Source organism: Maniola hyperantus, chromosome 21, assembly GCF_902806685.2.
Source record: "Maniola hyperantus chromosome 21, iAphHyp1.2, whole genome shotgun sequence".
Lineage (NCBI taxonomy): Eukaryota > Metazoa > Arthropoda > Insecta > Lepidoptera > Nymphalidae > Maniola > Maniola hyperantus.
The window spans coordinates 1,159,371-1,186,050 of record NC_048556.1 but is presented as its reverse complement, the minus strand read 5'-3'; the positions used below and the strand labels follow the sequence as shown (position 1 = coordinate 1,186,050).

General features: G+C 40.2%; 2 protein-coding genes across 3 annotated transcripts in view; one reads left to right on the top strand and one right to left on the bottom strand.

The window, feature by feature from the left end:
- Window positions 1-4,622, top strand: part of LOC117992434 (uncharacterized) — a 29,567-nt gene extending 24,945 nt beyond the window's left edge. For both annotated transcript variants that reach the window (XM_069505901.1, XM_034980132.2), the window contains exon 3: window positions 152-4,622. In XM_069505901.1, coding sequence (XP_069362002.1) covers window positions 152-2,123 — 1,972 coding nt within the window. In that variant the 3' untranslated portion in view covers window positions 2,124-4,622. The remainder of the gene's footprint in view (window positions 1-151) is intronic.
- On the bottom strand, window positions 4,505-25,491 carry LOC117992436 (transketolase-like protein 2). Its single transcript, XM_034980133.2, has 14 exons — window positions 25,322-25,491; window positions 23,938-24,055; window positions 23,449-23,666; window positions 22,620-22,770; window positions 20,889-21,116; window positions 19,407-19,594; window positions 18,413-18,484; window positions 14,295-14,418; window positions 12,875-13,023; window positions 12,399-12,516; window positions 11,015-11,126; window positions 10,154-10,273; window positions 7,047-9,330; window positions 4,505-6,896 (listed from the first exon to the last, which is right to left on the bottom strand). The coding sequence occupies exons 1-13, from the start codon at window positions 25,417-25,419 to the stop codon at window positions 9,158-9,160; spliced, it is 1,869 nt and encodes a 622-aa protein (XP_034836024.1). The 5' UTR covers window positions 25,420-25,491; the 3' UTR covers window positions 4,505-6,896; window positions 7,047-9,157.
- Window positions 25,492-26,680: the final 1,189 nt, after the last annotated feature.

Here is a 26,680-nt window from a genome sequence, read left to right as displayed (position 1 = left end):
ACCACAAATAAAAATTGGTCCAAGATTATTTATTTCTATACCTAATCTCTATAATGATATAGATTTAAATATTGACTGTCTAGGTACCAGCTCGTAAAATCTACCAACAAGTCCAACCATTTTATTAAAATCTAACTTTCTCACTTTACAGAACATCAGAAAACAAGGAACTGCTGCGTCAACAGCTCCTGTCTGCCAGCAAGGACCGCAACCTCGACAAGGCTGAACCGCCCAAAGCGAAACACACGAGGAGCAGGCAGAAGAACCGGTGGAAGCTGAAGTTCCACCACCAAGCGTTGCCGCAAGAGTATCTGGATCACTATGAACAGAGTTTACAGAAAGCTAACAAGAAGAAACCAGTAGAAAAGCCAAAAGAACAAAACGCCGATAATAACAACTTTACCAACGAGACGTTCAAAATTTGGGCGCAAAGATTAGCCGGAGTACAGAATGACACTGGACCTCTAACGGTTCCTAACACTTTTAACATGGCGGCCAAGAAAGACGAGAAGAAGAAGAAAGTCCCAGCGATCACACCCAGCAAGATTATGACGTACGAAGATCTCCCGTACATGGGAGAGATGACGTTGAACAACTCCAAACCGAGACGCGGCAGGAAACCTAAAAAAGCAGACATCTGTCATTTAATTTACGAAAATTATGGCACCGTTGTTCCGGGCCAGCCTCCGCCTCAAGAGCGACTGAGCAACCTCACAATGTGTCCTCCGTTCAGAAGTGTAGAGACACCACACAGTACTTCCAAAACGGACTTGCAGAATAAAATTATTTCCAATCTTCTGGAAAAGAAATTGTCTCAAGAGTATAAGAGGAGGTTAGAAAATCCTTCGCCGCATAGATTCTGCAGCCCCGACGAACCGATGCCCGAAGGGCCACTAACTACAGCCGGACCCTTGCATAGCGACGACGAACCGCTAAATCTCTGCATTAGAGATTTGCATGATTTGAAGTTGCAGATACAAAAGAAGTTTGGCAATATTTACACTTCAACGCCAGACGTTAAGACAGAGATTGAAGACAGTTCCGAGCAGGATAGTGTGAAAAGCGAGCAGCCAAATGCTATTTCAGTAATACAGAGGAATACAAATTTTCCTCCAACCGCGAATAGCTCGCCGGATCTTTCGCGAAAAACAAGGAATATATCCCCGACATTATCGGAACCCGCCCAATCGACAGCCAGTCCTGATGACGAGAAATTCCCAGGGTACGTTTACTGGCCGAACGCTGGAATATACATGCATCCATTAGCTCTACAAACTCAACTGTTGTACTACCAACGGCTAGCGGCATCAGGGCAGCTACCATTCTCTCCAGAAGATCGTGAAAAATTGTCAACACCAGGAAGTGAAAGCACCGTCACCGATCCATCACCTGATGAAAACAAAAGCAAGTTAGTGCTCAAACAAATTTCGGAACTTTTAGACCCTAAAGTTATCAAACAAGCCGAGAAAACAAAAAGTCCGGAACCTCTAAAAAAGAGGGCATCGCCAAATCCTACTCAAGGACCTGTTAAAAGGAAACGCTCGGCAATATTCATTCCCCCCATGCCAGCTAAAACCAGTACTACAACACCAACGACTGAAGTCAGTATTTGTAAATTTAAGTTCACCGGCGGATCCAAACCATCGTTACAGGAAAAAAAGATGCTGTCAGTGGATTCCGGGGGAAACTTTAGATACTACAGTGGCACGGGGAACAAAGGAAATAAAGGGTACGAGTTTATGCATAAAGATGTGAACCCAGACAGAGCGGAATCAGTTGGGACATCGGTTTCAACTTTACCGAAACCTGATCTTCAAAACAGCGTTAATGTTAAGGAAGATTTGAATAAAAAGAAAAGGAAGTCAAGAAAGACGTTGCAAAGGGAGAAATTGGAACAGACGTTTAAAGAAAAGGGGTTTTTAATACAGACTCAGCAACTGCAGTCGGCGGAAGGCGCGACGTATTGCAAGTTTCGGCAACTGAGGAAGTTCACGAGGTATTTGTTTAGAAGTTGGAAGGACTATTTGCCTGGAGAGTTGGATGACAAACAAAATGAAGAACCAAAACCGACCGACCAAAAACCTCCAGCAAATGAAAATCTTGTGAGTGAATGGACAAGTTAAAATTAAACGTTTTAGGTTATAATAGTTAGGTATGTAGACGTACAGTCTATTATGTTTGTGACAGAATAGGGCAATTTTAAACCAAAGGGGATATAGGAAACTGTTATTTTAGTTTTTTATCATGGTTCACCTTTGGTTTAAGATTTCACAATAATGTCCAAGAAAGAAAAAACTGCCCCTCTAGCACCAAACTAGTAATTATTAATATTGGAATCTTCACCATTGTTGGTATTGACTGAAATATGGACAATATAAAAATCGTCATCATCGCGTGCCTTCTTCGGAGCGAAGTTGGCAAGAGCCGCCTCTTTTAACTTCGGGTAACTAAGTCCGAGGTCCACCCCCGTATTTCGTCCAACCATTTGCATCTTTGGCGACATGCCCTTTTGCCTTCAAATCTTCCATCCAATGCTAATCTTGGGAATGAGAATACTCTCTGTAAATGTCCGAGCTACCTTCCCATGATGGTGGACATGTGGAGTTCTCTTTGTGGACCTTAGTGTTCAGTAGTTCCAGCTTATCTTGAGTATTTTCAGGCTCAAAAGGGCTAGAACACAGAGCCGTAAAACCAGTTAAAAAAAGAGCATTTTCCTGTACATTCACATTTTCGATAGATTGCACGCGATGAGTTCTTCCGTTTCGAGCGCCCAAGTCTCACAAGCACATAAGAGGGTGGACCAAACAGCATTTCACAAGGCGGCATCATCTGTAATTTGGTAATATACTGAAAGTGACAGTCAATAGGCAATCACAAAGTTTAGTGCTAGAGACGTTGTATAGAAGCCAAAGACTAATTAAGCTACTAAATAAGCGCTGGTGGCGGAAAGTTGCATTTATAACAGTAGTTGCCTATAGTGAGACTTATAATTTGGACCTGTGTTCTTCAGCGTTTCCGTCCATTACATTGAACTTTGTATTTATTGATTTGTACAATTTTACTGAGCTGAAACAAGAAAGAGTAAAGATAAGCTTAACAAAGAATATACGTACGAGATGCTATGAATGATAGTTTTGTTTTGTGTTAAATTTTATAGAATCTCTGACTCGAAATAAAACAGATTTGTTAAAAAATAAATTATGTAGGTACATTACACACAGTACAGTACACTTTTCCAACAACAATATTATTCCTTGCCCGACTTAAAAGGTAAGCTTTTCGCTGAAACGCGTAAGAGGCGCACTATACGCAGCCCATACGACGTTCTTACGAAGTCAAAAACCTAACTCCAAAAGATCTAAGGCACCGAGCAAATCGTATCGCTTACGGTTTTTCCCAGAAGGTTATTCCGATTTGTTTATCTCTTTTAAGTCAGCTAAGGAAAACTAAAGTATAGTAATTTTAATTTATTATCTTGTGGCTGAACAACTAACTACTTTATATACATAATTAAATTTTATTTTGGAAAGCGTAAAATACTAAGGCAAGGCTTGTATGCATAACTTTACACTAAATATAATAGGATAGGATAGATATAATATAATAGGATAATTTATTGTATTAAAATAAATACATAATATCGGATAGACTGCCTAAGCTAACAGATTATACTAACATCTAGTCATTTGACGCCTAACTACGTTGTTTGTTAAAACATTTGTTTCGATTATGAAAGCTGTATACATTTGTATAATAGGTACTATTGTTTATTTTTAGTTTAAAAAATGAGAATTATTAAAAGGGCCGTCTTCCCTACTACGAGTGCATCTCGATAACTTTGATGGTTTTCGTCAGTTTCAATAACATAATATTTTATACTAGAGGATGCCCGCGACATCATACGCATGGATTTAGGTTTTTTTTTTTAAATCTCGCGAAACTCTTTGGTTTTCTGGGATAAAAAGTAGCCTATGTCCTTCCCCGGTATGCAAGCTATCTCTGTACCAAGTTTCGTCAAAATCGGTGAAACGGATGAGCCGTAAAAAGGTAGCATACAGACAGACACACTTTCGCATTTATAATATTAGTATGGATTATATTATTCTATTCTAGTTGCAACTGTGCATTTTAACCAAAAGTCAGACTTGATTGCGATTATCAAACTGTAACAATCAAGCTTTTGTTAGAAATCCAGCGGCTCGGCTCGGCCGCGGTAAAATGACAGCTGCAATGTCACGATCGCAATCACATCTGATTGGTTGACGCTCGCTCCCTATTGGCTACAATGCATTGTTGCAACAAGACAACAATCACAACAATTGAGATTGTAATTGGAATGGTTGTGGCCTAGCATGAGTAAATTTTTTTTTTAAATAATATGTGCAAACTGTATATACAATCGAGTTGTTCTAGTCATTGATTTGTTAGTAATTGTTAATAATTGTAAATATTAAAGTTAATTTAAAATAAATGTAAGTACTGTTACTTATGAAATAAGACTACATTTTGTACTCAAATAAACTTTATTAAAAAAAAGGAGAAAACTCAATATTTCTGTGATTCACACAAAATGCAAAACAACAGGAATGTACCGTGGAACCAATAAAATGTTTAACTAATTATTTCTTTGTTTGTGATTTTAGTTTATAAGGAAGTCCTTTACGGCGATTACGCACTACACTTCCGTCATCCGAGTTCTATCCGTCATCCGTGAGAATACCAGCGATTATCTACGACATAAGCTCCCATACAAAAAAAAGGAACGTATTTTCACGGGCTCGGATCGGATGAGTGCGTAATCGCCGTAACACGATCAGTATTACTTAAAATAAAGGACAGTAAAAAGTTTACCGAAAATAACTGTCGGAAATGACGTAAAATATTTCGTACCGTAAACATATTATAATAAAACTTGATTACACTAAATAACATGCCGTCTCACTTCATTTAGAACATTATGAAAAGGGTGACACTAGACTGATGTTCTCAGTTTAGTTCGAAGTTTCAAAAATAGTCACTGACAGTTCTTGGAATTTGGTCCCTATTATAAAAAATATTTGCAAATCAGTCCAGAAACTTGGAAAAAATCGATGTAACATCGATATCGAAATCGATACATAAAAAAAGTCGAAAAAGAAAACGGGCCGAATTGAGAACCACCTCCTTTTTGGAAGTCGGTTAAAAACCAGTTTTTTGCAACCGTCAACGATTTTTCTCAATTTAACATGTAGGTACAGTACGAGGCAGAAAATAATGTACATCGGCCTTTAGAATGACATTTCGGCTTTGTAGTGCGTTGTCTCTGTTACTCATACCTATATGAGGTTTTGTCGGTCTTAACGACAGAGACAATGCTCTACAAATCCGCTATCTCCTCCAGGTCGATGTACATCAATCATATTTGACAGTAAATGACAGATTTAAGCTTACAACTAACCCGGTACAATATTCCAAACTGTAAAACTTGTGCAAATGTAAATATAAAAGGCATTTTCGGCTGGAGATAATATTTAAAACAAAATAGCATAATATAGTGTGTGCGTCTTCCTTTCGCAAATGCATCTTATTCATAATATGTGGGAGCGAGAGAGAAATATAATTAACCACAGAATCTCTTTAATTGGGATTATGACTATGCCAAATAAAATCATTTCTTAGGAACTATTAAATAGAGGGTGTTCCAAAATTCGTAAAATCCACGTCTGCAGTTAGTTTTAAGTTAGTTAACCATTTTAAATTATCGATTAAACTAAAAAAGTACGTCATTATGATGTGACGTCACATTCCAGTATTTCATAGAATATCGTATACTGAGTGCACGTTTTGACGTTTGATAAAAAGTTACTGATTTGACTAGTTGTCAAATACCGTATTAGGACTTATTTTGTTTTGTCTAAATGAGTCACTTTTTTACATATATTTTTTATTAATCAGCACAATATATTACGCTATCTTGTCTATGCCCAGCCTAACTACACTATAAAACAATACAACTTCAACTTGCTGTGTATATAAAATATATGTATTTAACAACCATTCATGATTACAAACAAACTGTAGTGGAATATTCCAAACATTGGGGCTGATTCTCTCGTGCACAATCTCTAAACTAAACTAAAATGACACGTCTAAATCTATTGCTATCCCTGTCACAATGTTGCTTGCGGAAAAGGATAGCACTAGATTTTGACCTGTTAATTTAGTTTAGTTTAGAGATTGTGTACAAGAGAATCGGTCCCATTTGCTTCTTAACAGTAATTTTATTTTTGTAAAGGAACTTTTGAGACCATAGAGTAACGGAATGTTTTTTGTTTAGGAATGAAATTAGAGACTATTCATGTTATAGTGCCGAGCCCAATACAGGTGAAAAAAAAAAACGGGCCGAATTGAGAACCACCTCCTTTTTGGAAGTCGGAAAAATAGTATATTTTTGCACAAAGTATCAATAGCCCCGCCTTTTTTTCTTAAAGAATAATAGCCATGTTATCATGACTGATATTCCCCTTTCCCCTCCAACTAAGCGTAAAGCTTGTGCTAGGAGTAGGTACGACAATAATGCAACGGCGGGGTAGTTACGTATCTCGCGACAGGCGTAAATCTCGCGATCATTGCTGTCAAACGTCCGGCTAGAGAGAGACAGCAATAGCCACAAAGCAAAATAAGAAGAAGAAGAGAGACAGCAAATGAGCTTTCGCATTGCTACTGCTGTCGCGTTGCTGTCGCTGCTGCAACGTTTTACGTAATCACCCCGCGGGTGGGATTTGAAACTTCGCACGGGCAGTTCTCGCTTTACTCATAAACCGAAAATAAAAATCCTTTTTATTCCCTATCCCGTGAGAATTTTGAGAAATCGGGCCTTAGTCCTTGTCCAAAGGGAAGCTCTGCGCAAACTTCAACTATACTTTTGGGCTGTTTTGTACGCGTTCTTCCCAAACACTCCCCGGGGATTTAGGACAGATCTGGTCACACAGAAGCAGTCGTGCTTCAGGCGATTTTAAGAATTATCCCTCATAGAAATAGAGTTTAATATTCTTTGCGTATGAAACTGAGTTAAGTTAGCCAGGACTTTTTGTATGTTTGAAGAGTCAAATTGTCCTCGACAAAATGACTGAAAGTATATTTTTTCCCCGATTTGAAAACCTGACCGACAAAAAATGAAACAGGTTAGTGTATTTTTTCTGTCTGTACTATTCGGCACTACACCAGAATAGTCTCTACAATAGCCGATAGCTCTATGGTGAACGTGGTAATGTTACAGCTCTTACAATTTACTATAGCGCTCTCTCTGTTAAGTAATACCATACAAATGACAGAGACGGGAGTCATTTCAAAATCTATTTTGAGAGACCAACATGTTTTCAAAAAAACATTCGAAATTCAATTCGCAAACATGGTTTCGTTTGTGATTGGTTGGTGAATCGAAATGGTTAGCGCCCACTGACTGTTTCGTCTCTGTCATTTGTATGGGATTACGTAACAGAGAGAGCGCGATACAAACTTCTTTCCTGGATTAAGTATAGTATAGTACGCGACAGGTAGAGATGGCAATCGGGGTATGAGGCACCTGCGCTCGCTCGCACCGGGATAGCGTGGAAGCTGTGCGGGTGTGCGGGGCGTTCCCTCCCCGGTTGCCATCTCAACCGGTCGCGTACTGTAGGTTGCCTACCTTTAGATTCATAATCACAAGTTCAATTTCTATAGTATCACACATCATCAGCCTTGTATCAATAAAATATAAATGGATATCCAAATCATTATTTTTGATTCTCCGACATAAGTGCGAAATTTCAGTCGGATTTTTCTAGCGTGCAGCATCGTACCGGAACGCTAAATCACTTGATGGCACAACTTTACCAAACCAGAACTATATCTATGTTGATGTTGATGTCAAATATACATATATTATTTCGAGTCTAAACAGTTTTAAATGAGTTACTGGAGATTCAAAAAATTTTCTTTTTAATTTTCATTTATTGGCAACATAACTATTAAAGGTCAGAAGGCTTCATAGATCAGGACGCGTTTCGAATCCTCGTAGCTTAAATTATAAGTTGCATCAATTTTCATCTTATAAATTCAACAATTGACAGTCAAAGAGTGCAATGACTTTGGTCGTTAAATATCGGCCATGGTTAATGTATCAGTACCCTTATTATAAATGCGAATGTGTGTTTGTTGGTTGGTTTGTCCTTCAATCACGTCGCAACGGTGCAACGGATTGACGTGATTTTTGCATGGGTATAGATAAAGACCTGGAGAGTGACATAGGCTACTTTTTATCCCGGAAAATCAAAGAGTTCCCACGGGATTTTCAAAAACCTAATTCCACGCGGACGAAGTCGCGGGCATCAGCTAGTTTAATATAATTTAGCCCTAAGCTTATTATAAAAAATATATTACTAAAAGTAGCAATGCATTGCGAAAATTCCGGCCGAAATTTCGCACACACTTCGGAGATCCTTATCTAGAGAACAGTAACAAAACCACTGAATTATAAACTAATTTAAATTTTCTGTTTCTTTTAAATCTTAAAATAACCATATGACGCGTACAATCTGAGAAAAGACTCGCCATATTTGCTGTAAGTGTCAATTATTGTTATACCAAAAGTACTGCTCTACCGTACTAGAGATCAGATTGTACGCGTAATATTTTAATTGATTTAAAAGTATTATCATTACAAAAAAAACTTCCAGGTAAAAAAAAATATAGAAAACGAGACACTTATAAACTATTCAATAGTAGTTTTTGTAACGAATGATTCGATTCATATCAAAACTTAATCAGTAACATACCTCAGAATTTGATCTTTGATTTGATTTTTCTTATAAAAATAATAAGGAATTTTATAGAGAACTACCCTACAATACATAAAAAAAAACCGTTAAATTTAAACAATAAATAAGGGCCAGTTTTTCCATCGCCCTTATCTCTGTCTCACATAAAAGATAAAAGAGAGAGAGAGAGAGAAAGATAAGAGTTTACGCGATAGATAGAGAGGCTTTTCAATCGCTAGATATTATTAAGTATTTTTACTTTTACTCAAACATCACAAGTGGCGCAGTCGGTAGGATGACTCGATTCGTATTATTTATTTAAAAATGGAGATTTTAAATGAATTGGAGGGTAGTTATTAGTTCATTGACCTGGCACACATCTACGCCTTGAGAACTAGCTTGGCGGCGTTAACGATGTGCGGAGCGGAGATACCGTACTTGTCCAGCAGCTCATCCGGTCCACCCGAGCGTGGGACCTCCTTGACGAATAGATGCTTTACTATGACGTCACGCTCCAGGGCCAACGCTGACATCACTGCCTCGCCCAGACCACCTGCAGGTAACCATTATGATGATTACTACCCAAATTATAAATGCGTGTTGATTTGATGGTTTGTCCTTCAATCACGTCACAACGAAGCAACGGATTGCCGTGATTCTTTGCATGGATATAGTTATTAAATCCCTACAAGATCGACCAGCAGTCGACATTTATCGGTCGACTAGCTCATGCTCGTGATTTCATCCGCGTGGACTGTAAAATTTCAAACCCTTATTTTGCCCCCTTAGGTGAAAAATTTACAAAATTCCTTTCTTAGCAGATGTCGTATACGCCATAATAGCTATCTGCATGCCATATTTCAGCCCGATTCGTCCAGTAATTTGAGCTGTGCGTTGATAGATCAGTCAGTCAGCTATTCCTTATATATTTATTTCGATTTAGATATCTAGATAATGACGATGCAATAGTTAGTTAATAAGTATATTAATTATATTAACTAACATAGAATAAGTTTCTTACTAACATACATTATATTATAATTTTTTTTTTTTTTTTTTAAAGAATATTAGCCATGTTAAATGACTAATATTCCCCTTTCCTCTCCAATTAAGCGTCAGGCTTGTGCTAGGAGTAGGTACGACAATAGTGCAACGGGCGGGGTTTGAACCGTCGACCTTTCGGTTTTCAGTCCACTCCTATACCGGTTGAGCTATTGAGGCTCCTATATAGTTACTAACATAGGTTAAGATGGTTACTAACATAATATTGTGGGCCTTTAATGTCTGAGGAAATAAAGATTATTTATTATTATTTATTTATTTAATAGTGAGGAAGTATGTATAAAACTAAAGCTATGTCAATTGTCAACACATACCGGCCTGGTAATGATCTTCCACCACCACCACTCGTCCGCCGACAGCTGTGGCGTGCTTGCGCAGCGCTGCTTCGTCCAGGGGCTTGATGGTGAAGGGGTCCAGCACGCGCGCCTCCACACCTGCAATGACACAATACTACCTCTTGGCTGACTTAAATAAAAAATCATGACAAACTAGTTAGTTTGTCTAGGAGACCGAAACAAATCAAGAAATGTAGAAGGGAAGAGAGGGAGAGGGTATATAGGGAGTGAATGTTCCCACTAACCTTACACCCTCGATCGTAACGACTTCCTTTAAAAGACGCCCTAAGCACGTCCTTAACGACCTCCGTTAAAAGACGTCCTAAGCACGTCCTTAACGACCCTGACGATCAAATCATGACCAACAATGCACAGCACACAAATTCAACCTCTTTACAGCGTCTTCGCCGGCGAAGTCGTCCCCGATTTCTAACTAACCACGGCCTCGGTGGCGTACGGCCTAAACAAGTCCTACCAACTAACCCAACGACATCCTAAGCCGTGCTCCGAGCCTCACAGGAGGCGCCCTTAGGAGGACGTTACCCCCTAACTTCTCCAATTATTTCTTCCGAGCCCTAGGGCTCACCCCCAGGCGCAGCTTGACGCGCCAAGTGACGCGGCAGCGGCTAGTATCTATAGTACGCGACAGATCGAGATGGCAATCGGGATGGGGACGCCCCGCACACCCACACAGTCCCCGCGCTAACCCGGTGCGAGCGAGCGCGGGTGACGTCCCCCCGCCTTCAATGCCCCGCCCCGATTGCCATCTCGACTGCGTACTACTTTTTACTTAGTAGGGCCAACACAGTATACTCAATCCGAAAAAAAAATAGCACTCACCGTCCTGCGCGAGCGCAGCGGCGGCGGTGAGCGCGGCGTGTAAGGTAACGCCCGCGCCCACCAGCAGAACGCGGTCCGAAGCGCCGCTTCGCACTATCTTCGCTTCTCCCACCTACGCAATAGCAAAGGATTTGTTTGAATCATCATCTCAACCCGTCGTCGCCGGCCAACTACTGAGCACGGGTCTCGGAATGGGGAAGGAACAATTCACACACAGCCGAAAACATTATGGAGAACTCTCAAGCATGCAGGTTTCCTCACGATGTTTTGCTTTATCGTAGAAGCAAGTGTTGTTTAATTATTTATTTAAAACGCCCATAACGCCGAAACACAAATTATTTGTTGTTGCTTTTCGGTGCGAGTTCGACATCACACTCTCTCACACGCTCACACGCGCACCTTGGAACTCCAAAACGTATCGCTTTTTCGAACTGTGTATGTGCCTTGCTCACTGCCACTTCAGCTTCGCAACCCGCTGAGCTATGTCGGTTACTCTGGTGTAAGTCTGCTTGTCAGGTAATTCAAGTTAATTTAAGACTAGGTGACAAAATAGTTTGTGACGTATGGGTTTTTAGGTGATGAGAATAAAAAGTGCTACATGCGCCCGCTTCAAGCGGCTGCACGCGGAAACAAACCGGTCTGCGATGAACGAGTCGCAGTGGTTTGTGCGTAAAAATGTCTGTTAGTTTTGTTAACATGTGTTTGTTAACAAAACATGTTAAAAACACACCTTCACAAAGTTACAAGTTAATGAAAAATTCTATAAGCACAACTTTTTTAACAAATTAAAAAATCAAATCAAGTGAAAAATGCATAGTATGATAATGTGTGGTCACCTTGAAGACGGTGTCGTTATCATATATGACGGCGGTGTTGGGCCGCGACGTCCGCAGGTAGCAGATGCCGCGCGTGTTGGCCGCCAGCTCCACGGCGCGCTCCGTCGACACCGCGTCCCTACGTAAATGAAAGTCACCTTGAAGACGGTATCGTTGTCGTATATGACTGCGGTGTTGGGCCGCGACGTCCGCAGGTAGCAGATGCCGCGCGTGTTGGCCGCCAGCTCCACGGCGCGCTCCGTCGACACCGCGTCCCTACGTAAATGAAAGTCACCTTGAAGACGGTATCGTTGTCGTATATGACGGCGGTGTTGGGCCGCGACGTCCGCAGGTAGCAGATGCCGCGCGTGTTGGCCGCCAGCTCCACGGCGCGCTCCGTCGACACCGCGTCCCTACGTAAATGAAAGTCACCTTGAAGACGGTATCGTTGTCGTATATGACGGCGGTGTTGGGCCGCGACGTCCGCAGGTAGCAGATGCCGCGCGTGTTGGCCGCCAGCTCCACGGCGCGCTCCGTCGACACCGCGTCCCTACGTAAATGAAAGTCACCTTGAAGACGGTATCGTTGTCGTATATGACGGCGGTGTTGGGCCGCGACGTCCGCAGGTAGCAGATGCCGCGCGTGTTGGCCGCCAGCTCCACGGCGCGCTCCGTCGACACCGCGTCCCTACGTAAAGCATTTATTTGATATGTTTGTTTTGCGGGCATCATCTACTTATGTACGTATAAACTAAGGACGATTAAATTACATATTATTTATGAACAACATTTATTCAGAAGTTATGCGGCTCAAACGCACAGATGGACGGACAAATGTATGTTCGCCCAAGTAGACTTAAAGAGCTCGCATCGCTCATTTAATAAGACTATAGTCAACGCATTTTAAACTGAGTCGTCGAATTATCTCTCTGTTTCGCTCGCACTTACCTACGACCTGTAAGTGCGAGCGAAACAGACAGATAACTCGACGACTCCGTTTAAAATGCGTCGACTATAGTCTGTATTGAATGGTGTAGTGCACTCACGACGGGTAGAACACTGTGGCGGTGGGCACTGCGCGGAACAGCGCCAGATCTTCCAGCCCCATCTGTGAGGGTCCGTCCTCGCCGATGCTGACCCCGCAGTGCGATCCTGCGAGGTTGATGTTGCTCTGGCTGATGGCGCCCATGCGGATCTGTGGAAGGAGAGGGGGGGCATTTCATATATTAAAGCATAAGTCAGAAAAGTAGGTTGAATTTAACTAATTTCATAAGTTATTAAAATGTTCCCTCATATAAAGCTTGCACGTGGATATAGATCACAACGCGTAGAGGCTAATCGAGAGATTTAATCTTTATTATAACCTAACTGCAATATTAACTTGATTAGGGCACAATTGCTATTATAACCACTTAATCAAAATATCGACCTAAACACAAAAGTATTTACTAGTCGTTGAGTCTCGAGTCGGAACGAGACTGGCTTTAAAACCTTCAAACACTGGTATTTATACAAATTGATTCAAGATGGCTTCCCCACCACAGATCGCGTGACATCGGATGAGTCAAATATTGTCTAATTCATTAAACTAACTTCAATAAGCTAACAGTTAGTACACCATCATCAACCGATAGACGTCCACTGCTGGACATAGGTCTCTTGTAGGGACTTCCACACGCCACGGTATTGAGCCGCCGACATCCAGCGACTCTTTGCGACTCGTCTGATGTCGTGCGTCCACCTAGTGGGGGTCTTCCAACACTGCGAGGTCGCCTTTCCAGCACCTTGGGACCCCAACCTCTATCAGTTTTACGAACTATGTGCCCTGCCCATTGCCACTTCAGCTTCGCAACCCGTTGAGCTATGTCGGTTACTCTAGTTCTCCTACGGATCTCCTCATTTCTGATTTGATCACATAGAGAAACTCCAAGCATAGCTCTCTCCATCGCCCGCTGACTGACTCTGAGCTTTCTTATTTATATTTATGTCTGTTTATTTATAGCGATTACTTATTTATATTTATATCTTGTATTTTATTTGATTAAATATTACAAATAGAATGTTTGAATGCTACTGCCCACGTCGACCAACAGTGGTCGCGTGAGTACGACACACAATTTGATTTTAGCACGCTTTTGTGAAGTACTTATACACAAATATGTACTTCATGTAAAAAATCTGTGCTGGAATTTAAAAAACACAATTTCAAATCGAGGCATAGTACGCGGCAGAAAGTAATGTACATCGACCTTTAGGAGGAGATAGCAGATTTGTAGAGCATTGTCTCTGTCGTTGAGACCGACAAAACGTCATATACGTATGAGTGACAGAGAGAACGATCTACAAAGCCGAACTCTCGTTCTAAAGGTCCATGTACATTATTGTCTGCCGTGTACTGTACCGGGAGCCCAGAGTGAAGAAGAAGAAGAAGAAGGTTGGTGAGATGGAAGGTGGCACTGTACGGACCTGGTCGAAGGTGCGCGTGAAGAAGGCGGCGAAGGTGGACGCGAACACGACCGCTCGGTCGCGGCACGCGGCGCCCGTCGCGGCGCCTACCAGCGTCTGCTCTGCGATGAAGCACTCGATGTATCTGCAACAAACAGATGTATACAGAGTTAAGGTTTATAAGTGATTTATGATTTATGTTTTTTTTTTTTTTTTTTTTGCTTTCATGGTTACATGAAGCCCCGTTAGGGCATTGCAAAGTTAGGTACATCAACAATACATACATGCTAAATATATAATTATTATACAATTACATGCAAACTACGTGTTACATTATTTTATAATAGATTTTATCAGGTAATTATATAGGGCATTCATTTTGAATCGAAATTATTTTTATTTATTGATTGATCGCACTAACTCATTAAGTTTGTTATAATGTCAATTAGTTTCTTCTTTGTTAATAATTTAGTAATATTAAGTAGGTACAAGTATGTTAATATAAAATAGTTTCGATTTTCAGTAAGAATGTCATATTAAACTTAAATTAACAGGTTATAGTAAGTACAACATAGTCTGAAGCATGGATTTAGAAGTAATCATTCTTATAACTTACATAAGTATTAGTAGGTATTTAAAAATTCTTTGGTCTAAAGTCTAAACATACAAATAGGATATGCAAATATAGTGTCGGTCGTGCAATTGAGGTCATGTATTAAGTTTGTTTGTATAGTACGCAGGGTACACAGGGGGAAATGGCAGTCGGAGTGGGGGCGCCCCTCCGCCTCATACGCCCCTCCGCCCGATTGCTGCGCGCATGTCCGCGACTATAGGAACCATAGAGCAGAAACAAAGAGGAGATGTTGTATTAAGGTTCGTACGCACCTGAGCGGCGCGGCGCGGCGCTTCAGTCCGACTGCAGAACGCTTCACCTCAGGCCGCTCGACGGTGCCTACCGCACTACAACTTCAGTACGCGGCAGCTCGCGTCACTTGCGCGTCACTTCTACACCCGTTCGCGTACGAGCAACAACGTCGCAAGATGAGCGACAGTGAAGAGGATTTGATTATTATTTCTTTGTTGTGCAGAAGAAGAACGAATTATCGAAGAGAAAAAACCGGCCAAGTGCGAGTCAGGCTCGCGCAATGAGGGTTCCGTACTACAGTCGTATGATTTCGATAATTCAAAAACTATGATGCATAAAAATAAATAAAAATCTGTTTTAGAATGTACAGGTGAAGACCTTTCATATGATACCCCACTTGGTATAGTCACTCACTTCGAAAGTTGAAAATACTAATCTAAAATATTAGTTCATGACCACAATTTAATTTTTTTTGTGTGATCTAACCCTAAATTCACGGTTTTCAGATTTTTCCCCAAATGTCAGCTATAAGATCTACCTACCTGCCAAATTTCATGATTCTAGGTCAACGGGAAGTACCTACCCTGTAGGTTTCTTGACAGACAGACGGACAGACAGACAGACAGACAGACAGACAGACAGACAGACAGACAGACAGACAGACAGACAGACAGACAACAAAGTGATCCTATAAGAGTTCCGTTTTTCCTTTTGAGGTACGGAACCCTAAAAAAGAAGAAGAAATGGATTGCTGACATACCAAAGTCACGCTATCAAGAAGGATATCACATTTTGTTTCCTCGCCTTCTTAATGACTCTGTACCATTTCACATTTACTTCAGAATGTCAAAGACAAAATTCTTTATGCGATTGCCTAATAGTTTTTGTGGAAATTACATTAGAAACAATAGGTATACCACACAGGTCGGTAATATAATCCTACAAGAAACCTATGTCCAGCAGTGGACATATCTATCGGTTGATGATGATGATGATGATGATAGTTTTTATGGAAATTATAAAAAAATATTTATGCATATCCATACTTATATTATTATCAACGCAAAAGTGTATTTGTCTGTCTATCTACTAGCTTTTCACGGCTCAACAGCTTAACCGAATTTGATGAAATTTGGTACAAAGTTGAATTACATCCCGGGGAAGGACAGGCTACTTTTTATCCTGGAAAATGAAAGAATTTCCACGGGATTGTTAAAGGCCCATTTATATGAAGTTTGGACCAGAGGTAGCTTGCATTCCGGGAATTGACAGAGGTAGGCAACTTTTTATCCCGGAAAATCAAAGAGTTCACACGGGATTAAAAATCTAAAAAAAAATGCAACTAGATGATGCCTGCGACTTCGTCCGCGTGGAAAAGGGATTTATGAAAATTCAACCCCTAAGGGGTAAAATAGGGGTTAGAGATTTGTGTAGTCCACGCGGACGACGTCGCGGGCATAAGCTAGTATAATATAAACACAAGTACAACAATAGGTAGGCATATTTCCGAAACTATTAATTCTACCTAGATGAAGTAGGTAGGTATAATATGTACATAATATATTATAGTTATTTAATCAGGATTATTTTTACCATTGATGTTTTCTCATAACGCTCGGAGAGACATTTATACATTTAGACACTGGGAAGGGGGGAAGCCGACATCCTAGGGGTTGGGACCTTTGAGGATATACTTCTAAGAGCATGAGGAACACGTCATGTGTCAAAAATTAAACCTACGTTATTTATTTTGAGGTCTATCTTGCCGATTCTTGCCTGTACTTTAAATACCTAACAAGATGCGCGTGTATCTTATTCGAGCGACGTACGCATACTGAAGCGCCGCGCCGCGCCGCTGGGTATGTCGCACTAGCGTCACTGCACTGCGCGTCGCTTCGGTGCGCTTCAAAATATTCTCTCCAGCCGTGCCGCGCGGCAACGCGCGGTGAAGCGCCGCGCCGCGCCGCTCTAGTGCGATATGCGCCATACAAAATGATAGAAATGATATTTTGAAGCTCTGTGCCGCGACGTGAAGCTCACTGAAGCGCCGCGCCGCGCCGCTCAGATGCGTACGAACCTTTAAGATTTCCCTATGAAATATCGAGTGACATTTTGCGGGGTGAGGGGTTGTGGAACGCCGCCCACTTCTCAATTTTCCATCTGCGGGTTAGTAGCAAAACTACTCGCTTAGCGACCTAACATCGATATATTGATGTCACTACATAGTTCAGCTATCTCACACTAGATGTCATTTTCTAGAACTATTTTAATAATTACGTATAAAATTACTTACAAATGAAATGTGATACCATTCATAGCATCAGAACGTCTGTCTGAATAACTTTGACACGATAAAACACAACACTTCATCCTTTTGTTCTTAAAAACGCGAAAACACACCGATAATACGAGTCTCCTGACCTGACCGAACCTGACGAACGCAGACAGCATACTAACTAAGGCCCCGCCCACAGTGATGACGTCAGGACCTAGTTGAAAATCACAGTGCACAGTTGCTTAGGCCAACTCCTCTTTGTTTCTGCTCTATGATAGGAACTAATCTCTTGAACTACTGAAACGATTCTGAAATTCTTTCACCAGTAGAAAGCTACATTATTCCTGAGTGATATAGACTATATTTTATTTTCAAAAAATCAGAGATCCCTTCGAAACTCGTAATAAACTACCTTTGGGACGGGTCGCTAGCTCGGTTCGGTTTGAGTGCCCAATCGCTTAACCGATTTTGACGAAATTCAATACAGAGATAGCTTGCATCCCGGGGAAGGACATGAGCTACTTTTGGTCCCGAAAAATCAAAGAGTATTCACAGGAAACTTGAATCCACGCAGACACAGTCGCCGGAACAATCTAGTATCAAAATTTGATCAACAAACCCTATTTTTTTTAAATATTTATTTATTCAAAAATGTTGTACAAGACAAAGACTCCTTAAAACTAGTACACATAAAAAGGTAGAAACAATAAAAATATGAGAACCTGAAGGAGTGCTTTGGCGTCCATGCTAGGTAAACCAGTGTTACGGGCGCCGCAGCCTTCCCTTGGATCCATCGATTAATATGGAGTACAAATTTAAATTTAAATTAGGCTATTTTAGTAACAATATTGTGTGTGTGTGTGTGTGTGTGTGTGCGTGTGTGTGACTGAAGTCAATCATAGCTAGTTGTTATTTAACTTAGTCTTAACCACTATGAAGTTGAGAAATTGTTCGCTGAAGTGTACAATAAAATAAAACCCTATAATATATTCCACTCACCTGTCGGGGTAAGCGTTTCGCAGTTTGTCACTGAATGTAGAATTTTTCGTGTCACCATCCATAGCGATCACTCTGCAACAAAAAATGTTATTACTCTGTGTTTTTCTTATTCTATGTCACCTTGTCAATAAAAACAAAAGGCTTTTGGGATTCTTTTAACGCTGCGCTTTCCAGTGCGAGGTCTCTATTCTAGCACTTCGGGACCCCAATGTCTATCGGTTCTAACTAAGTGCACTATCACACATTGCCACTTCAGCTTCACAACCCCGCTGCGCTGTGTCGGTTAGTTTGATTCTGTTACGATTTGTCCTCATTTCTGATTTGACAGCGTAGATAAACTCCAAGCATCTTTCCATCGCCCGTCGAGTGACTCTGGGCTCTCTTATGAAGTCCACAGAAATCTGTAGGGCGATTGTCTAAAACCTGCATCAATCATTATTACAATCTCAATTGTTCTGATTGGCTGAATTTGTGCGATTCTTGTTGCAACAATGCATTGTGGCCAATAGTGAGCGAGCATTAACCAATCAGAGATGATTGCGATCGTGACATTGTAGCTGTCAAACAACCGCGGTAGGGCCACTGTTAGCGATACATAATTTCTGATTTGACAGCGTAGATAAACTCCAAGCATCTTTCCATCGCCCGTCGAGTGACTCTGGGCTCTCTTATAAAGTCCACAGTAATCTGTTAGCGACACATAATTATGTCATCACTGGCAACACGCACTGTTCGAAGACTTTGGTTTTCAAACACTGGAATATCTATTTTTATCGATGCGAAAATTAAATCGATTCGTCTATAATTTCAATTAGTATTTTGTCTGAGTGCTACTGGCCACGTCGACCGACAACAGTCGCATGAGTACGACACACAGGTTGCTCTAGCACGTGACTACATAAAATACACCATTCTAATGTATTTTGAGTAAATTGTCACTGCATAAAATACACTTCAAAATCTAGAAAAAAATGGCGTAGTGTAAACTTATTACCTGAGGTTGGTGTCCGCGATCTTCTTAAGTCCAGTGCCGTAAGCTAGTCTAGTGGCCACCAACTCCCCCTTTTTGTACGCAGGGGGGGAGGAGAGGGTGATATCACTGATGTGCACTTTGGGCGCCTCTGCTAGGGGAGGCTGGGGCTTGAGGGTGATTGACGCGTTCTTGATCTGAGATTGGAGGTGCTGAAAAAAAAGAGGAGATTAAAGATTGTCACTCTTCTAGAATTAAGATGTATCATCATCATCAACATAGATAGACGTCCACGGCTGGACATGTCTCTTGTAGGGACTTCCACATGCCGCAGTCTTGCGCCGCCTGAACTCAGCGGCTCCTTGGGACTCGTTTGATATCGTCTGTCCATTTAGTGGGAGGTCTTCCGACGCTACGCTAAGCACCTGCTTGGACCCCAACGTCTATCGGTTTCACTAAACAAACGCCTTTTCGGTATAGGTGTCACCGACAGTCCTCTGTGCAGGGCCTGCATGGAGGTCGATAAAACACCGACGCAAGTGCTGCTGGAGTGTATGGGCGTGGCAGAACAGCACGAGTGCCATTTGGGATATCACCCATGATGCGCTCGGCAACCTGGGTGGGCTACTCGGCTTCTGGGCAATGCACGCACAAGAGACGGAAATGTTTAAGCGCGGAAATCAGCCCAGAGAGAAGAAGGAAAGCAGTCTATCGGTTCATCCCGGTGGGATGCTCTCCCCATCAGCTTCACTTCAGCTTGGCTGGTTGCTCTGGTTCTCCTACGGATCTCCTCGTTTGTTATTTGATCACATGTAGAATCTCCAAGCATAGCTCTCTTCATGGCCTTGTTTACTACGGAACCCTGTCTGAATGCTACTGGCCACGTCGACCGACAGCGGCCGCGTGAGTACGACACACAAGTTGCTATAGCACGTGACGTACAGAAATACATTAACTGTAATGTACTTCAATGACAATTTTAGTCAGTGCATAATATTATTATGTCCATAAAATGAATGAATCAAATTTCCTACCGTGACTGTAGATCTATATCAATTAATGCTATTGATGTAAAATTACAAGCTTTTTATAGTCCATACAAAATGACTTCTCACACGCCATTTTAACTCTATGGGTCAACTGTCAATGTCATGTGAAAACTACGATTTTAGCCCTTATTTTAAAGGTGAACGGTATTTTGACATGAAATTTGACACATGAAGTTAAAATGGCGCATGTCTTTTTTATACGTAAAACACAAGAATTATATCAATGATTAAAATATACCCTAAATGATAACCTTGTACACTGTAGAGAGAAGAAATCATTTCGGTGAAAAATCTTTTACGAAAAGTTTTGAGTTTAAATAATAATTCTAATCTACTAGATTTGGAGGAAGAGAAAATAAATGTGAGGTTCATTTAACCAAATTAATTAACTTGTAAGCGTGTCGTATTAAACAGCTAGCGCCATCTATTATGCAACTTGCAAACTAAATCAACCTACCTTGATTATCTTGTCCCCCTCAGCACCCAGCGGCTTCCCGTGCCAGTTCTCCTTGTCCTCGATGCCCGGGAAACCTCTGCCCTTGTAAGTCTTGGCCACCACGGCGGTAGGCTTGCCCGACACTGATGCCGCTTCGTCGAACGACTTCACCAGTTCCGTGACGTCATGGCCGTCTACTACTAGCGTGTGGAAGCCGAAGGATTTGAGGCGAGCGGCGTATACGTCCATCTACAAGTAAAGATATGTGAAAGTGTGTGTCTGTGTGTCTGCTAACTTTTCACGGTTCATTCGTTCAACCAATCTGATTTGGTACAGCAAATCAAAAAGTTCCCTCTGGATTTTTAAAAACCTAAATCACACTGAAGTCGCGAGCATCAACTATTAGATACAAAGATAGCTTGCATATCCAGTATTATATCCATCTCAAGAGAAATGGATATAGACTGGATGGATTTTTATCCCGGAAAATCTAATGGTTCCACGAGATAAGTAGATTCCGCATAAGTTCTGACGCGGACGGAGTCGCGGCCACAATCTAGTCACTATCCATTGAAAGTGTGTTTGTTTGTTGGTTTATTAGTTTATAAGTTTGTTGGTTTGTTCTTCAATCACGTGATTTTTAGCATGGGTATAGTTAAAGTCCTGGAGAGTGACAGGAGTTCCCACGGGATTTATAAAAGCCTACATCTACGTGGACGAAGTAGAAGAAGACGCGGGTATCAGATAATATTCTATATTCAGGATTTCCACAAATTTATCGTAAAATCTATAATTAAATAGTGATAATCCCAACCTTGATCTATTTGAAACAAACAAAATATCGAAATACTAGCTTACGCCCGCGACTTCGTCCGCGTGGACTACATAATTTTGGAACCCCTATTTTACCTTCTTAAGAGTTGAATTTACAAAAAACTCTTTCTTAGCGGATGCCTACGTCATAGTAGCTATCTGCATGCCAAATTTCAGCCCGATCCGTCCAAAGTTTGAGCTGTGCGTTGATAGATCAGTCAGTCACCTTTTCCTTTTATATATTTAGATACTCTAAAGTACACAATATATTATATACCACATAGTAACTAAGTGATAAAGAGTTATGTAAAAGTCAAAAGGTTCAATGTCAGCTGTTATCTCTTATCAGACAATGTTGAGATGAGAGGCTGGGATGCTGTGGCGCAACTTGTCTACGAATATCCATGGGGGATAAGACGCTCTTTACTGCGCTTACAAATTTACACAATTCTATTCAATTCAATTGAAAATAAAAACTGCAAAAAAATGGTCAAGTGCGAATCGGATTCACATACAAAGGGTTGCGGACCATTGTACAAATAACTCTAAAGGAAAGGAAAAGTTGTTCGTCTGTCTGTCAAGAAACCTATAATAGGATACTTTCCGTTGACCTAGAATAATGAAATTTAGCAGGTAGGGTCTTATATCACACATAAGGGGAAAAATCTGAAAACCGTGAATTTGTGGTTACCACACAAAAAAAATTAAATTGTGGTCATGAACTAATAATTAGTGTTTTCAATTTTCTAAGTAAGATAACTATATCAAGTGGGGTATCATATAAAAGGTGTTCACCTGTGCATTCTAAAACAGATTTTTATTTATTTTAATCAATCATAGTTTTTAATTTATCGTACAAAATGTCGAAAAATACGCCTGTAGTAAAACTGTACGGGACGCTCGGTGCGCGAGTCTGACTCGCACTTGGCCAGTTGTTACCTGGTGCTGCAGGGAAGTGGGCTCAGACTGGCCGAGTCTGTTGACGTCGAAGATGACGACCAGGTTGTCTAGTTTGTAGTGGCTGGCGAAGTGGAGCGCCTCCCACACGCTGCCCTCGGCGGCTTCCCCGTCTCCGATCAAGCAGTATACTCTGAACCGACCATACAAAACATTGCTACTGATTCTGATCACAACTAAGTTTTAGAGTACTCGCATTCCCTTCCTACCAATGTAATATGAAAAGGACAGCCACAGTTTGACAGTTACAATTTAACTTAGAGCTGTCAAACCTCGTGACTTTAGCGGCAAGGCGCGAACCTATTGTTTAAATTTGTAGTGTGCACTAAAATTTTGTGTGTTTAAATTTAAAATTCATGATCCGTCCTTTTTTTGCAATGTTAAAGAGATGCAGATACTCTACAATTAGTTTAGAGAACGCGTCTTTCGATTCTTTTGCAAATAGCTTCGAAAAGAACTGATTTACGATTTTAAGTCTTCAAATAATAAATAGATAGTACCTTAAAATATTCATGAAACTACACTTTATTGGGCCACTTTAATAAATTCGAAATTCTTGTCTAGCATGTATCATAGACTCAATCAAGTGAGGAAACCCACCCTAAAATTTCACCAAAGAAATAACGACTTTTGCAACAATCTCTATGCACGTTATGATTTTTTTTGTCATTTGCAACATTTAATGTCAAAAGGTTTAGATTGTGCAGTGACCTAGGCTGGTATGAAGCTATACTGGACAAAATATACAAAGCAGTAACATTTTTAATTTCCAAAACAAGGGAACAACTATTAAACTGGCTAGAGATCTTACCTATAAGGTGCTTGGTCGAAGTATTTGCCAACATACGCCATACCGGCAGCCACGGCCAACCCTTGGCCCAGTGAGCCAGTGCCAACATCTACAAAGTTCAGTCTGGGTGTGGGATGACCTTCAAGATCGGAGTCCAGTTTGCGGAGGTTCTTCAGGTCTTCTACGGGGAAGAGGCCAGCTTCTGCCCACGCTGCGTACAGGATGGGGGCTGCATGACCCTACAGACAAACAATCTGGTGTTTGACAACTTGTCAAATCAGTATGTGTCTACTAGTCAAAGAATGTGGATTTTACGTATTTTGGAAGACATTTCTCATATTAAAATGGTGCCTAGTGAATAATTATTTTTAAAAACGAGAGGAATGAACTGACCCTTGCCCACCATTGGGGGAAATTACTTTTAGGCTGATTTTTTTTTATTGGACACACAAAATAGATTATATGACAGTAGAACTGACTGACTGATTGATATTATCTGCAAGTAGTTACCTTGGATAGTATGAATCTGTCTGCAGAGGGATCCTTAGGTGCTGAGATCTTGTAGCGCATGGTGTGGAAGAACAGCACCGACATGATCTCCGCCATGGACGCGCATGATGTGGGGTGTCTGGCAAATAACATAAATGATTTTTGAAAACTCAACCCCTAAGGGGGTAAAATACCAGTTTGAAATTTGTGTAGTCCGTGCAGACAAAGTCACAGGGATAAGCTAGTCAATAATAAAGTAGTTACAATACATAATAGTTTTTAATTTTAAATGTAAAACCAATATACCTATTTTCAAGTTGATATTTACAGTAAGCTTCAGAAAGTAATGTACATCAGCCTTTACAATGACATTTCGGCTGTGTAGAGCGTTGTCCCTGTCACTCATACCTATATTATGATGTTTTGTCAGTCTAAACGACAGAGAAAATTGCTCTACAATTCTATCTCTTTCTAATGATTGATGTATATTACTTTCTGCCACATACTTATATTACATACTAGCTTATGCTCGCGACTTCGTCCGCATGGACAACACAAATTTCAAACCCCTATTTCACCCCCTTAGGGGTTGAATTTTCAAAAATCCTTTCTTAGCGGATGCCTATGTCATAATAGCTATCTGCATGCAAAATTTCAGCCCGATCCGTCCAGTAGTTTGAGCTGTGCATTGATAGATCAGTCCGTCAGTCAGTCGGTCAGTCAGTCACCTTTTCTTTTTATATATTTAGATTTATAGTACTAACTTACTTATTACTTAAAGATAGTACTAGTGTCGAACCAATTGTGATGATTAAATCATGTAATATTAAATAATTGATGCCAACAAAACAATGATTAGCAAATGACCTTGTAGGCACAATAAAAACAGTGATAACCTAGTGGTTAAGAATTAAGATATTCTAGTCAGCCTTCTAGTTGGGGGGTCTGAGGTTTGATTCCGGGCATGCACCTCTGACTATACAGAATCATGTGCGCTAAAAAGAATTAAGTAGGTATATGCATCGGTGAAGGGAAACACTGTGAGACAACATGCATGCCTACGTAAAGTTATCGCCAGTGAAGCATCATTATGCAGAAATGATAATTACTAATGGTAATTATTCCATCGGAAATCGGAATACCTACCTACCTGTTTAATTAACATGCTATGTTGATAAGATCATGCGACGGGTCATCATGCATTCTCAAAGTCAAATAATTATAACACTCAATATACCTACTTAACCGAAAGGTGCTATATAAAGATGATACACCATCTAAATTATGATGTTACAAGTTAAAGGGTTACATTTAACCATGACTGCATTGAGAACCGGCCCTTTATAACCTTCATTAGTCCTTCAATCAAATGGAAACTTGGTTGAGGTTATACTTGCAAACTTACCCGGATTTCGACGCATTTGTCGCTACTATGCTGTCGATTCTAAGCTTGTTCGCGATATCCTTTAAAGCTTGGAAGTCTACGTTCTTGTCGCCCTTCATTTTGATTTGTTTTCAACAAAAATTGATATAAAACACCACGTTTCAACCACACACACGCGCGTGCTTACAGAAAATGGAATTTGTTAGTTGTCAATGTCAAACGAGTCAATTCACCGGCCGGCTCGGTTTATCGACCTTTGGTAGTGATGTTGGTCAGTTACATATCGATACTTAGAAGATTTTTTTCTAGTTGTTTTTATTTTATTTAGTTAATTAATAATTTTGATAATCTTTTACTCATTACCGGTGTTTTTCTAGCGTTCAGTAAAGTAATTATCGTTATATTAACTTTAAAAAGTAACGATAACTTGTATCTGAATAAAAAAAATACAAAAAGATTGCCACTTTCATTCTATAACGTTATCTAAAAACCATATTTAAGAACGTTAAAAACAGTATCTAACACTGGTAATTATAATGTCTAACGATGCGAAGAACATATTATTACTAGCATCTTCACTCGACATGCATTTACCATTAAGTAGGTCATAATGTAGCTCTAACACTACGTCATGTTTACAACGTGACAACGAAAGGTTTGGCAGTTTTGGTGATAAAACTTTAGTAACGATAACCGTCCCTGCTTATTACAAATGTTGATTTTATCTATGCGAAACTATTACAATTTACTTTTTGTAAGATAAATAATAAAAAGTGGAACAAGCTCTATACTTGAAGTATTAGGTATGCTTTATGCTCTGAAATTAACATCGTAAATTGTATACCTTTAGTAAAAATATATCGTTCTAAATCCTAATGTTTAGTGTTTTTTTGTAAAAAAAAAAACCAAGCTTGATAAAATAAGTCGAAATGTATTTGGTTATAAACTTACATTTAATAACTCATTAAATAAATAAGTAGTACCTAACTAATTATTATAAAAGATCTGTTTCTTAATTTTCTTCTGCATATAAATTAGTGGTTCCCCACAAACTGATACCTCGTGGTATTCCGTAAATTTTCGATAGTTTTATAATGTTAACAGCGCCATCTATTAACAATATTGTAAAGTTATGTTGAAAATACTGATACCTTTTAAAAATTTAATAATTTCATTCGTTTACTACAATATTTATCTAATTTTAGTATTTGTTATTCAAATTAAATTCGTTATGCACAAACTTCAGTTTCTAATAATTATGTAGCCATTTTTGACATAAATAGCGTTGAATTCAGTCTCCGCTTTAAATCCCCCATTTCGTATGAGAGAGAGATTACAATATCGACATTTATTAACATTTCACATCCCTCTAATTACTAG

What these genes read in the sequence shown, in the direction of transcription:
- LOC117992436 (XM_034980133.2), bottom strand. Translation starts at nt 25,419, where the DNA reads ATGAAGGGCGACAAGAACGTAGACTTCCAAGCTTTAAAGGATATCGCG. An exon ending in ATCGCGGACACCAACCTCAG is followed by an intron (nt 18,485 to 19,406) that starts GTAATAAGTTTA and finishes TTTTTGTTGCAG; the next exon opens with AGTGATCGCTATGGATGGTG. An exon ending in GCCACAGTGTTCTACCCGTC is followed by an intron (nt 12,517 to 12,874) that starts GTGAGTGCACTA and finishes TGCTTTACGTAG; the next exon opens with GGACGCGGTGTCGACGGAGC.